This window comes from Ornithorhynchus anatinus, chromosome 10, assembly GCF_004115215.2.
Source record: "Ornithorhynchus anatinus isolate Pmale09 chromosome 10, mOrnAna1.pri.v4, whole genome shotgun sequence".
Lineage (NCBI taxonomy): Eukaryota > Metazoa > Chordata > Mammalia > Monotremata > Ornithorhynchidae > Ornithorhynchus > Ornithorhynchus anatinus.
Genome location: NC_041737.1, coordinates 37,928,815 through 37,941,439, shown reverse-complemented (window position 1 = coordinate 37,941,439; position 12,625 = coordinate 37,928,815). Strand labels below are relative to the sequence as shown.

Sequence of the window (12,625 nt, the reverse complement as noted above, 5' to 3'; positions counted from 1 at the left end):
AGAGCTGGGATAGTACCATAATAATTTTCTCCAGATAGTAAGCTCATCTCTACACTGTAAGCTGGTTGTGGGCAGGAAATGTACCTGTTATATTGCTATATTATACTCTCCCAAGTGCTCAGCACAGTGCTTTGCACACAGTAAGTGCTAAATAAATAAGATTGACAGATCAAATGAGTCAAGGACAGAGCTGCAGAGCAGAAACTTTCACAAGTCCTGTATTAAGCAACCATACTTGACTCACATCAATAGAATATCCACCCTTACTCACTCCGCGCCCATGGAGAAAATCTATTTGCTTCCCCACTGGGCAGAGTGTAATTTCATGTCTGCCTCCCCTATTAGACTGTAAGCTTCTTGACAGCAGGGATCACGTCTACCAACTGCTTAGAACAGTTTTCAGCACAAAGTAAGCACTCAATAAATTCCATTGATTAATTGATTGATTGGATCAAGCTGCCTCTGGATGGGCAGTCCTGACCACAGTTCCCTCATTCATTCATTCGTTGGGCACGTCGGAACTCAGGTACACCAGATTTAAGGTGGCAAAGCAAGTTTTGCTTGGCCCAATGTGTGACTTGACTGCAGTTCCCATCAGGACAGGTGGATAAACAGTGGCTGTGCAGGTCTCTATTCTAGGGCGGTAGGCCCCCAAGAGAGAGCAAGAAGGACAAACTCCACTAAAAGCAGGAGCTCTCTCTTGAATGGTGCAGTTTTCACCCTGAGCATTGAAGCAACAAGGCCTAGTGGAAACAGCAAGGACTTGGGAGTGAGAGAACCTCGGTTCTAATCCCAGCTCTGCCACTTACCTGCTCTGTGACCATGGGCAAGTCACTAACTTCTCTGTGCCTCAGTTTTCCTATTCTCCCTCCTACTTAGACTGTGAGCCCCATGAGAGACAGGGACTGTGCCCAATCTAGAATCTACCCCAGCACTTAGAACAATGTTTGACACATAGTGAGCGCTTAACAAATGTCAAAAAAAAAGATAACCAAGAAATAAAGCTCAAACTTACTCCTGCTTTTAAATCCCAGTGCCACCACTTGCCTGCTGTGTGACCTTGAGCATCAGGTTTTCATTTGTAAAATGCGGGTTAAATATCTGTTCTCCTTCCCTCTTAAACTGCGTGGCTCAGTGGTAAGAGCAAGGGCTTTAGAGTCAGAGGTCATGGGTTCAAATCCCGGCTCGGCCACTTGTCAGCTGTGTGCCTTTGGGCAAGTCACAACTTCTCGGTGCCTCAGTTACCTCATCTGTAAAATGGGGATTAAGATTGTGAGCCTCACATGGGACAACCTGATTCCCCTGTGTCTTCCCCAGTGCTTAGAACAGTGGTCGGCACATAGTAAGCGCTTAACAAATACCAACATTATTATTATTATTATTATTATTAAACTGTGAGCCCCATGTGGAACCTGTGGAAAGCAGTGTGGCCTAGTGGAAAGTCATTCATTGGGATTCCTCTGGATCTGAGAGTCAGAGGACTTGGGTTCTAATCCCAGCTCTGCCACTTCCCTGCTGCATGGTCTTGGGCAAATCACTTAACTTCTCTATGCCTCAGTTCCCTCATCTGCAAAATGGGGATGCAATGCACGATCCCCCTCCTTAGATTGTGAGGCCCATATGCGACCTGATTATCTTGTAAATGGCCCTGTGCTTAATAGAGTGCTTGGCATAGAGTAAACATGTAACAAATATCACTATTATTATTAGTATCAGTGTAATCTGATCGTATTGTACCAAACTGGCGCTATGCACAGTGCTTGGTAAATATTAAGCACTTACCAAATACTATTTTTATTATTAGAAAGCTGACCTGGATTCCATAGGTTGATGCTTACCTTTGGATTTGAAGGCAATAGCTCAGATGCCAACTGTATCCATACCTTGTATTGATGTTCCCCTTTGGATTAATTTTCTTCTCCCCGGGTCCTAGCCTTCCTACCTAAGTGCTTATATGCTCACAACCCCTCACAGCATTTATGGAAAGAGCATAGACCTGGGAGTCAGAGGACCTGGGTTCTAATCACAGCTCTGCCACTACTCTGCCGTGTGACTCTGGGTGAGCCATTTAACTTCTCTATGCCTCAGTTCCCTCATCTGCAAAATTCAGTACCTGTCCTTCCTCCTACTTAGATTGTGAGCCTCATATTGGGCTTGATGATCTTCTAACTGCCCCAGAGCTTAGTATAGCACTTGATACATAGTAGGTGCTTAACAAACACCACAGTTAAATTGTGTACCTATCAATTTACAAACTATATTATTTGAGCACTAATTTTTTTCCTGTTAGTCTGGCTATTCTCTCATTATAACCTGTTGTAGTTCTAAATGTCAACAATTTTGTTTGGCTCCTCTACTACAAGTGTAGATTTCTTGAAGGTAAGGACCGTGTTTTATGCCTCTATTGAACTCTCCCAAATGCTTAGTACCAGACTTTGCACACAATAGATGCTCAATAAATAGTACCGATTGACTGTCTGAGGCATCTGGAAAACAAAAGCTTTTATGACTCAGTGTTTCTTCCCAACGTTCAGGTGCTTAGTCAGTCAGCACTGCAGAGGAATTACAATGGAAACTCAAAAACAAAGCCAAATTCTTCATCTGGTGCCCCCAAATTCTCCCACTCCCAGTAAAAGTCTTTTCCACGAAAATCCAAGTCCTGAGGCAGTCTGGTCTCTCCATGAGATTGTTTTTCACAAACTTCATTGGCCATGTGTGGTTCCCACCCCCGAAGTCCACCAGACATTCTTTGAGGAAAAGCACACTTGTGTTGTCCAGTGAAGTCTACAGTATTTCACACCAGAGCCAGAAATACAAAAAAAACTCTGCTAAACTGGATCACTCTCAAGCAAAGTAATATGATCTCAAATGCACCATATACATCACAAAAGTAAACAGCTTTCTGGAAACCTTTCCTTCCAACACGGTTTTGAATCCACCTGAGGTAGAAAGAGTAGTCAGAAGGAGATACAAGGCAAAGAGAGTGATGTAGAGACATAAAGGGAGAAAAGAAAGAGCACGGGCCTGGGAATCTGAGGACCAGAGTTCTCTATCTGCCGTGTGAAACCTTGGATACTTTACCTGTACTTCAGTTTCCTCATTTGCCGAAATGGGGATGAATTAAATCAATCAATCGTATTCACTGAGTGCTTACTGTGCACAGAGCACTGTACTAAGTGCTTGGGAGAGTACAATATAATAATAATAACTGTGGCACTTGTTAAGCGCTTTCTCTGTGCTAGGTACTGTATTAAGCGCTGGGGTGGATACAAATTAATTCCTGTCCCAGGTGAGGCTCACAGTCTCGAACCCCATTTTACAGGTGAGGGAACTGAGGCACAGAGAAGTGAAGTGACTTGTTCAGGGTCACACAGCACACAAGTGGCGGAGCCGGGATTAGAACCCATGACCTTCTGACTCCCAGGCCTGGGCTCTATCCACTACGCCATGATGCTTCTCTATAACAGTATAATAGAGTTGTTAGACACATACCCTGCCCACAGTGAGATTACAGTCTAGAGGAGGAGACAAACATTAATGTGAATAAATTACAGATATGTACGTAAGTGCCGTGGGATGGAGGGTGGGGTGGTGAATAAAAGGAGCAAATCAGGGAGACACAGAAGGGAGTGGGAGAAAACAGACGATATATCTGTTCTCTCCCTTCCTTAGACTGTGAAGCCCATGTGGGACAGGAACTGTTTGTCTGACCTTATTATCTTGTATCTACTCCAACATTTAGTACAGTGCTTCATACAAAGTGAGGGTTTAGCAAATATGAGAGTTATTATTATTATTACCAAGGTATACAAACAAACATAGCAAGACAGATCGGAATAAAAGGAGACACAGACCCTGAGACAAAGAGGGGCAAGTTCTGCATCTTCTAACTGCAGGAATGTTTCCCGGCGGTCATTGGTAGCCCCTTTTGAAAAAGCAGCAATCAACAACAGGCTGTGGCTTGCTGGCTGGACAAACTTAAGCTGTCTCTGCACTCCGCTGTGGTTGAGTTCTTCACTCCAGAGACTAGACTCTGTGACTAAAGGGCAAGGTTTGTTTTTGGTGCTGCAATCCGGTCAGCCTAACTGGTTTTGTTCAGGAATGAGACTCAACTCCTTGGCTCCATGTAGCCTCCCTGCTGACAGGGTGCAGGAATGTGCCAAGAAGTGGGTGGGCAAGAAAGGAGCCAGCACTGGTCCTGGAAACAGGGAAGATTAGGAAGAGGATATCATGGAGAGAAACTGTCGGTAGACGGCTGCGTTAGCCGCGGCTAGGGCATTTGAGGAGGGTATGTGATGATCGCTGTAGTGATTCCATTGATGCTGGTGCTGGGTTTTTCCTTGCAAAAGAGAAATGTCTTCAATACTGACACGGAGACCCTTCTCCATGCTGCCTGAGAAAGGTAGAAGATAAATTGCAACTTTTTTTCCTCCTGGGACCTCTCTCTAGAACAGCTCACTAAAGAGTTGGTCCCAGTTAAATGTGCATTCATCTTAGTCTACATTTTTTGGTTGCAGTTTGGTTGGGGAAGACGCATGACCCAGTGGAAAGAGCACAGGCCTGGGAGTCAGAGGACCTGGGTTCTTAATCTGGGCCTCCACCATTTGTCTGCTGTGTGACCTTGGACACGACACTTTTCTGTGATTCAGTTTCCTCATCTGTAAAACGGCGATTAAATACTAATTCCTTCCTACTTAAACCGTGAGCCCCATGTGGGACAGAGACACTGTCCAATCTATCTTGTATCTACCCCAGTGCTTAGTACAATGCTTGGCACAGCATAAGTACTTGAGAAATACCATAATTATTTTATTTAGCGATATTCTCTTCTGACTATTTTTAAACCACACCTAGATGACAGAGGAGGGTCCCAAGGTATACAAATATTTACCTGCGTTTTGGTTGCAAAAGTAGAATTTCTCTCAAAAATGCTTAAGTGAGAAAGTTGGTCATTAAAGAAAATCAGTGTCAAGAGTAGACCCCACTGGATGCAAAGATCTGAGTTTTCCACATCCGTTTTCTTCACAACTCAGGAAATGTATGGATCCTTCTGAGAGCAAGTAGTCTGATTTTCTCAGTGGGTAGTCAAGAGGAGGGCTGCACCTTTGACCCCAGACTCTACTACTTTAATAATAATAATGATGATGATAGCATTTGTTAAGTGCTTACTATGTGTCAGGCATTTTACTAAGTGCTGGGGTGGATACAAGCAAATCGGGTAGGATACGGTCCCCGTCCCAAGTGGGGCTCACAGTCTCAACACTTTCATAGCAGGTGGAAGCAAGTTTGGTCTAGAACCATGACATTTGCAGATAGGCATGTGAGTATCACCGTAACTTTGTCCATTATTTCCCGTAAATGCTGCATTTGGTTTGGAAAGTGGTAGTCCTCATGAAAACGGTTATTTTTCACAAGAAGATCCCAATAGCCACCTTTAGTACTTCCGTAGATCACTGATTCACTTGGTTTATTCAATCAAAGTAATCAATCACTTGGCTGGATTCTACTGAGCAGACTATGTTACTAACTTCTTGGCAGAGATCACCAGAAACAAAACCCTGTCTCCTATGGCCTTACAATCTAAAGGGGAAGACAGGGACAATAATTCATTCATTGATTCATTCATTCAGTCGTATTTAATGAACGCTTACTGTATACAGAACACTGTACTAGTCATTGCGGCAGTGCCCATTCATTCATTCATTCATTCAATAGTATTTATTGAGCGCTTACTATGTGCAGAGCACTGTACTAAGTGCTTGGGATGAACAAGTCGGCAACAGATAGAGACAGTCCCTGCCGTTTGACGGGCTTACAGTCTAATCGGGGGAGATGGACAGACAAGAACAATGGCAATAAATAGAGTGGAGGGGAAGAACATCTCGTAAAAACAATGGCAACTAAATAGAATCAAGGCGATGTACAATTCATTAACAAAATAAATAGGGTAATGGAAATATATACAGTTGAGCGGACGAGTACAGTGCTGAGGGGAGGGGAAGGGAGAGGTGGAGGAGCAGAGGGAAAGGGGGAAAAGAGGGTTTAGCTGCGGAGAGGTGAAGGGGGGGTGGTAGAGGGAGTAGAGGGAGAAGGGAGCTCAGTCTGGGAAGGCCTCTTGGAGAAGGTGAGTTTTAAGTAGGGTTTTGAAGAGGGGAAGAGAGTCAGTTTGGCGGAGGTGAGGAGGGAGGGCATTCCAGGACCGCGGGAGGACGTGGCCCAGGGGTCGACGGCGGGATAGGCGAGACCAAGGGACAGTGAGGAGGCGGGCGGCAGAGGAGCGGAGCGTGCGGGGTGGGTGGTAGAAAGAGAGAAGGGAGGAGAGGTAGGAAGGGGCAAGGTGATGGAGAGCCTTGAAGCCTAGAGTGAGGAGTTTTTGTTTGGAGCGGAGGTCGATAGGCAATCACTGGAGTTGTTTAAGAAGGGGAGTGACATGCCCAGATCATTTCTGCAGGAAGATGAGCCGGGCAGTGGAGTGAAGAATAGACCGGAGCGGGGCGAGAGAGGAGGAAGGGAGGTCAGAGAGAAGGCTGACACAGTAGTATAGCCGGGATATAACGAGAGCCCATAGCAGAAAGGTAGCCGTTTGGGTGGAGAGGAAAGGGCAGATCTTGGCGATATTGCATAGGTGAAACCGGCAGGTCTTGGTAACGGATAGGATGTGTGGGGTGAACGAAAGAGACGAGTCAAGGATGACACCGAGATTGCGGGCCCGAGAGACGGGAAGGATGGTCATGCCATCCACGGTGATAGAGAAGTCTGGGAGAGGACCGGGTTTGGGAGGGAAGATGCGGAGCTCAGTCTCGCTCATGTTGAGTTTTAGGTGGCGGGCCGACATCCAGGTGGAGACGTCCCGGAGGCAGGAGGAGATGCGAGCCTGAAGGGAGGGGGAGAGGACAGGGGCGGAGATGTAGATCTGCGTGTCATCTGCGTAGAGATGGTAGTCAAAGCCATGAGAGCGAATGAGTTCACCGAGGGAGTGAGTGTAAATGGAGAACAGAAGAGGGCCAAGAACTGACCCTTGAGGAACTCCAACAGTTAAAGGATGGGAGGGGGAGGAGGCGCCAGCGAAGGAGACCGAGAATGACCGGCCAGAGAGGTAAGAGGAGAACCGGGAGAGGACAGAGTCCGTGAAGCCAAGGTGAGATAAGGTATGGAGGAGGAGGGGATGGTCGACAGTGTCAAAGGCAGCAGAGAGGTCAAGGAGGATTAGAATGGAGTAGGAGCCATTGGATTTGGCAAGAAGGAGGTCATGGGTGACCTTAGAGAGAGCAGTCTTGGTAGAGTGGAGGGGACGGAAGCCAGATTGGAGCCCAAAACCAAACTAGGTGCTGGGGAAGATATGGGATCATCAGGTCAAACACAGTCCCTAACCCAAGTGGAGGCCAATGTCTAGAAGGAAGAACAGATACTTAATCCCCATTTTAAATATGCGTAAACTGAGGCAGGGCTAATTCCTACCTGTGTAATATTTACCAAAGCTTAGTAGAGTGCTCTGCACATAGTAAATGCTTAATGAATACTATTACTTCTATATACTACTTCTTGAGTTGTACCTACACTGAAACATTACTACCTGCAGGTTAATTCAGACTCGAAAGAACATGCTAATGACTGCAATAGTAATTGAGGTATTTGTTAAGCACTTAATATGTGCCAGGCACTGACTGTACTAAGCGCTGGGGAAGATACAAGGCAATTGGGTTGGACACAGTCCCTGTCCCACATTTTACAGGTGAGGTAACTGAGGCCTGAAAAGTGAATTGACTTGCCCAAGGTCACACGGCAGATAAGGGGCAGGGCTAGGATTAGAACACAGGTCCTTCTGACTCCCAGGCCCATGCTATATCCACTAGGCCACACCCATGCCCGTCACCCCCGCCGATTGTTCCGGACCTTTAACTCTCTCCTTAGGCCCCCTGTTCCTCCCCCTCCCCCATCTCTCACCCCCAATGATCTGGCCACCTATTTCCTCACGAAAATCAACACGATCAGGTCTGAGCTCCCCAAAGTCACCCCTCCGCCTCTCCCCTCCCCCCCAACAACCCCTCCCACAACCCCTCCCCTACTTTCCCATCCTTCCCTGCAGTATCCTCAGAGGAGATCTCCTCCCTCCTCGCAAGTGCCACCCCCTCCACCTGCGCCTCGGACCCCATTCCCTCTCACCTTCTTAAAACCATCGCCCCTGCACTCCTACCTTCCTTAACTTCTATTTTTAACCACTCAATCTCCAAGGGCTCCTTCCCCTCTGCCTTCAAACATGCCCACGTCTCCCCCATCCTAAAAAAACCCGCTCTTGACCCCACTTCCCCCTCCAGCTATCACCCTATCTCCCTACTACCCTTCCTTTCCAAAATCCTAGAACGAGTCGTCTACAATCGATGCCTAGAATTCCTTAACTCCCATTCTCTCCTGGACCCCCTCCAATCTGGCTTCCGTCCCCTCCACTCTACCGAGACTGCTCTCTCTAAGGTCACCCATGACCTCCTTCTTGCCAAATCCAATGGCTCCTACTCCATTCTGATCCTCCTTGACCTCTCTGCTGCCTTTGACACTGTCAACCATCCCCTCCTCCTCCATACCTTATCTCACCTTGGCTTCACGGACTCTGTCCTCTCCCGGTTCTCCTCTTACCTCTCTGGCCGATCATTCTCGGTCTCCTTCGCTGGAGCCTCCTCCCCCTCCCATCCTTTAACTGTTGGAGTTCCTCAAGGGTCAGTTCTTGGCCCTCTTCTGTTCTCCATTTACACTCACTCCCTCGGTGAACTCATCCGCTCTCACGGCTTTGACTACCATCTCTACGCAGATGACACGCAGATCTACATCTCCGCCCCTGTCCTCTCCCCCTCCCTTCAGGCTTGCATCTCCTCCTGCCTCCGGGACGTCTCCACCTGGATGTCGACCCGCCACCTAAAACTCAACATGAGCAAGACTGAGCTCCTCATCTTCCCTCCCAAACCCGGTCCTCTCCCAGACCTCTCTATCACCGTGGATGGCACGACCATCCTTCCCGTCTCTCGGTCCGCAATCTCGGTGTCATCCTTGACTCGTCCCTCTCGTTCACCCCACACATCCTATCCGTTACCAAGACCTGCCGGTTTCACCTCTACAATATCGCCAAGATCCGCCCTTTCCTCTCCACCCAAACGGCTACCTTTCTGCTATGGGCTCTCGTTATATCCCGGCTATACTACTGTGTCAGCCTTCTCTCTGACCTCCCTTCCTCCTCTCTCGCCCCGCTCCAGTCTATTCTTCACTCCACTGCCCGGCTCATCTTCCTGCAGAAATGATCTGGGCATGTCACTCCCCTTCTTAAACAACTCCAGTGGTTGCCTATCGACCTCCGCTCCAAACAAAAACTCCTCACTCTAGGCTTCAAGGCTCTCCATCACCTTGCCCCTTCCTACCTCTCCTCCCTTCTCTCTTTCTACCGCCCACCCCGCACGCTCTGCTCCTCTGCCGCCCACCTCCTCACCGTCCCTCGGTCTCGCCTATCCCGCCGTCGACCCCTGGGTCACGTCCTCCCGCGGTCCTGGAACGCCCTCCCTCCTCACCTCCGCCAAACCGATTCTCTTTCCCTCTTCAAAACCCTACTTAAAAATCACCTCCTCCAAGAGGCGTTCCCAGACTGAGCTCCTCTTCCCCCTCTACTCCTTCTGCCATCCCCCCTTTACCTCTCCGCAGCTAAAGCCTCATTTTCCCCTTTTCCCTCTGCTCCTCCACCTCTCCCTTCCCATCCCCACAACACTGTACTCGTCCGCTCAACTGTATATATTTTCGTTAACCTATTTATTTTGTTAATGAATTGTACATCGCCTCGATTCTATTTAGTTGCCATTGTTTTTACGAGATGTTCTTCCCCTTGACGCTGTTTATTGCCATTGTTCTCGTCTGTCCCTCTCCCCCGATTAGACTGTAAGCCCGTCAAACGGCAGGGACTGTCTCTATCTGTTGCCGACTTGTTCATCCCAAGCGCTTAGTACAGTGCTCTGCACATAGTAAGCACTCAATAAATACTATTGAATGAATGAATGAACTGCCTGAGACCCACAAAAGACAGGGATAGCCTTTAATTCAGACCTGTGTATTTCCTCCCAGCACTTAGTACAGTGCCCCACATGCAGTAAGCACTAAATAGATACTATTGCTACTAACAGTGTCTAACATGTCTGAATAATTATGCTTCACTGTGAGATCTCCTAGATAAAGAAAACCTACTTGGGCCCTTCAGCTCAACAGTCTGATTATAGAAGACTGTAAAGGTCAAGTAACCACTGTTCCAAGATATTTCACATGAAAGGCCTGCATTCAGGTACTTTTCCAAACCCAGGTACAAGGGTAAGCATTAATATCTTTGGAAAACAAACTATTTCAAATAACGGATCCAGTCTTTTTTAAAGTTCTGGTTAAATCTGACTTTATGCCACCAAGAGTGTTGGTTATGGTGTCGGTAGCCTGCATCATAAGGTAACCAGCAGGCATTTAATAACGTGAACCCACAAGTCACGCCTTAATGACAGGAAAACCAGCCTATTGACCGACAGAATCAGAGTTGGTTCTGGAAAAACAGCCTCGTGTTTATCACTGCAGTTCTGATTTATCTTGTGTGGCTAATCATTTTCGGTTTTTCGATTTAGAAGTCGTGAGTCACTCTAAAAGGGGAAAATGATAAGCGTGATCCAATTTAACAATTTGCATGGCTGAAACATTCTTTCTTAACCACGGAAGTTTTCTGGTTTATCAAGAGCTCAGCTCTGATTCGACTATTTTCTGACTTCCCTTCCATCCTTTCTGGACTGTGGACTACAAGAAGAAAACCTTCCCAGCGGTTTTCCTTAAAGCTCCTGCAGCCCCTTCCATTCAAGATTCTGAATTAGATTTATCCGTTCCAGAAAATTCTCAACTCCGGCAGCGGAACCCTTGAAACCGGAATAGCCCGTTGAGAAAACTTCCACCACGGAACCATCCCCAAACTGTGGAAAGCAAATGAAGATAAATACAGAGTCCTCGCTGAGGGGCACATTTATGGCTCGGCTGGGCAAGTTCCCCAGAAACGATAATCACTGCATCTGCGTACTTGTTTACAGCGGATGAAGACAGTTCATTCATTTTTGGGATGTGCTGCCGTTTAACCGAGTCAGGATGGAACTGGTCAATCATGTTTATTGAGTGCTTACTGGGTGCCGGATACTGTACGAAGCACTTGGTAGGGTCCAATTTAACGGTATAACGTAGTTGGTGAACCCGTTCCCTGCCCATAACTTGTTTATGGTCTAGGGGAAAACAAACAGAAAACGCAACAGTGCAGGAACTTGGGTGTGTGGGCCACCCGTCCACCCTAGGTCTCCCACCCGCTTTCAGGAGGAAGAGGAAGACCCAAGGAGAAGCTCCCAGGCCTGAAGGTCTTGGTCTTGCTAAACCAAATCAGAGGCCTGGGAGTCGGAGAGGCCTTTCAAAGTCAGCTTCAAAACAAACCCCACAGCAGCGTCTGGGGCGGCAGCCAGAAAAGCATCTGCTTTTTAAAAGGGGGGGGGGGCGGACCCCGCGGAGTGACCCCTGCTCCAGGGGGCAGGGAGGAGGAGGGGAGGCTGCAGCTCACCCCCATACCCCCACCCCCACATCTCTCCTGCTCTTTCTCCCAGTCGAGAGGAATCAATCGTCCAATGTCCCACCAGCAGCTAGGGAAACTTGCTCAGAAGTGCACTGTTACCCAGGGGGTGGGTCCATCTACTTTCTGCCCCACTCTCAAACACACACGTACGTGTACACACACATTCCTCTCATTTCACTTCTCCACCATCACACTCAGCGCCCCCCCCGGGCACACACACACACACACACATTTCCACCCTCTGATCCACCCACATTCACACCCACGTTTCCATATTCAGAACTACTGACACACACACACACACACACACACACAATCTCCCATACCCACACGCATATAGACATTCTCACATGCACAGTCTACCATAATTACACACACACACCCACTCAGACCCGCCCACATTCTTAGGAACACACACACACACACACACACACACTCTGACACCCTGCCACCCCCGCCCGCACTGAGATAGACACACACAGAGAGGGAGGGACAGAGCCAGGGCCCCATGGAGGGTCTCCCCGGCCGGGGCTGGGCGGTGACTGACTTACCGCGGGTCAGGGCGTTCCGGGCTCCGGCGGCGGGGTCGGGTCCGCGCCCGGGCGCCTGGGTCCCGGGGGCCAGGGACATGGTGGGGCATGGGCCCGGCCCCCTGGGCCCCCGGTGCGGTGCGGTGCGGTGCGGTGCGGTGCGGGGCGGTTGTGCGGCCCGGGGACGCGGGCGGCAGGACCGGCCCGGCCCGGCCCGGCCCGGCCCCGATCTCCTCTCCCCGGCCCGGCCCGGCCCGGCCCGGCCCCGCAGAGTTGGACCCGGAGTGGGAAAGCGGCGGCGGCTAAGCGGGGCCGGGGGCGGGGCGGGACGGGGCGGGGCGGAGGCCGGGACTCCTGGGTCCCCGGGGGCGGGTCCCCGGGGCCGGGCCGGGGGGTCGGCGGTGGCCGCACCGGTTGGGGTTTCCCCCCTCCGGGTCCCCGGTCCCGTTCGCCCTCCCACACACTGCCCAGACACGCCGCCCTACTC

The 12,625-nt window shown here is 49.2% G+C and overlaps 1 protein-coding gene across 3 annotated transcripts in view; it reads right to left on the bottom strand.

The window, feature by feature from the left end:
* Positions 1-12,291, bottom strand: part of MDFIC (MyoD family inhibitor domain containing) — a 113,008-nt gene extending 100,717 nt beyond the window's left edge. The window contains exon 1 of one of the 3 annotated variants that reach the window (XM_029073735.2): positions 12,160-12,291. In XM_029073735.2, the coding sequence (XP_028929568.1) occupies positions 12,160-12,238 (79 nt within the window). In that variant the 5' untranslated portion in view covers positions 12,239-12,291. The remainder of the gene's footprint in view (positions 1-12,159) is intronic. The other 2 variants (XM_029073732.2, XM_029073733.2) reach the window with 2 other exon arrangements.
* Positions 12,292-12,625: the final 334 nt, after the last annotated feature.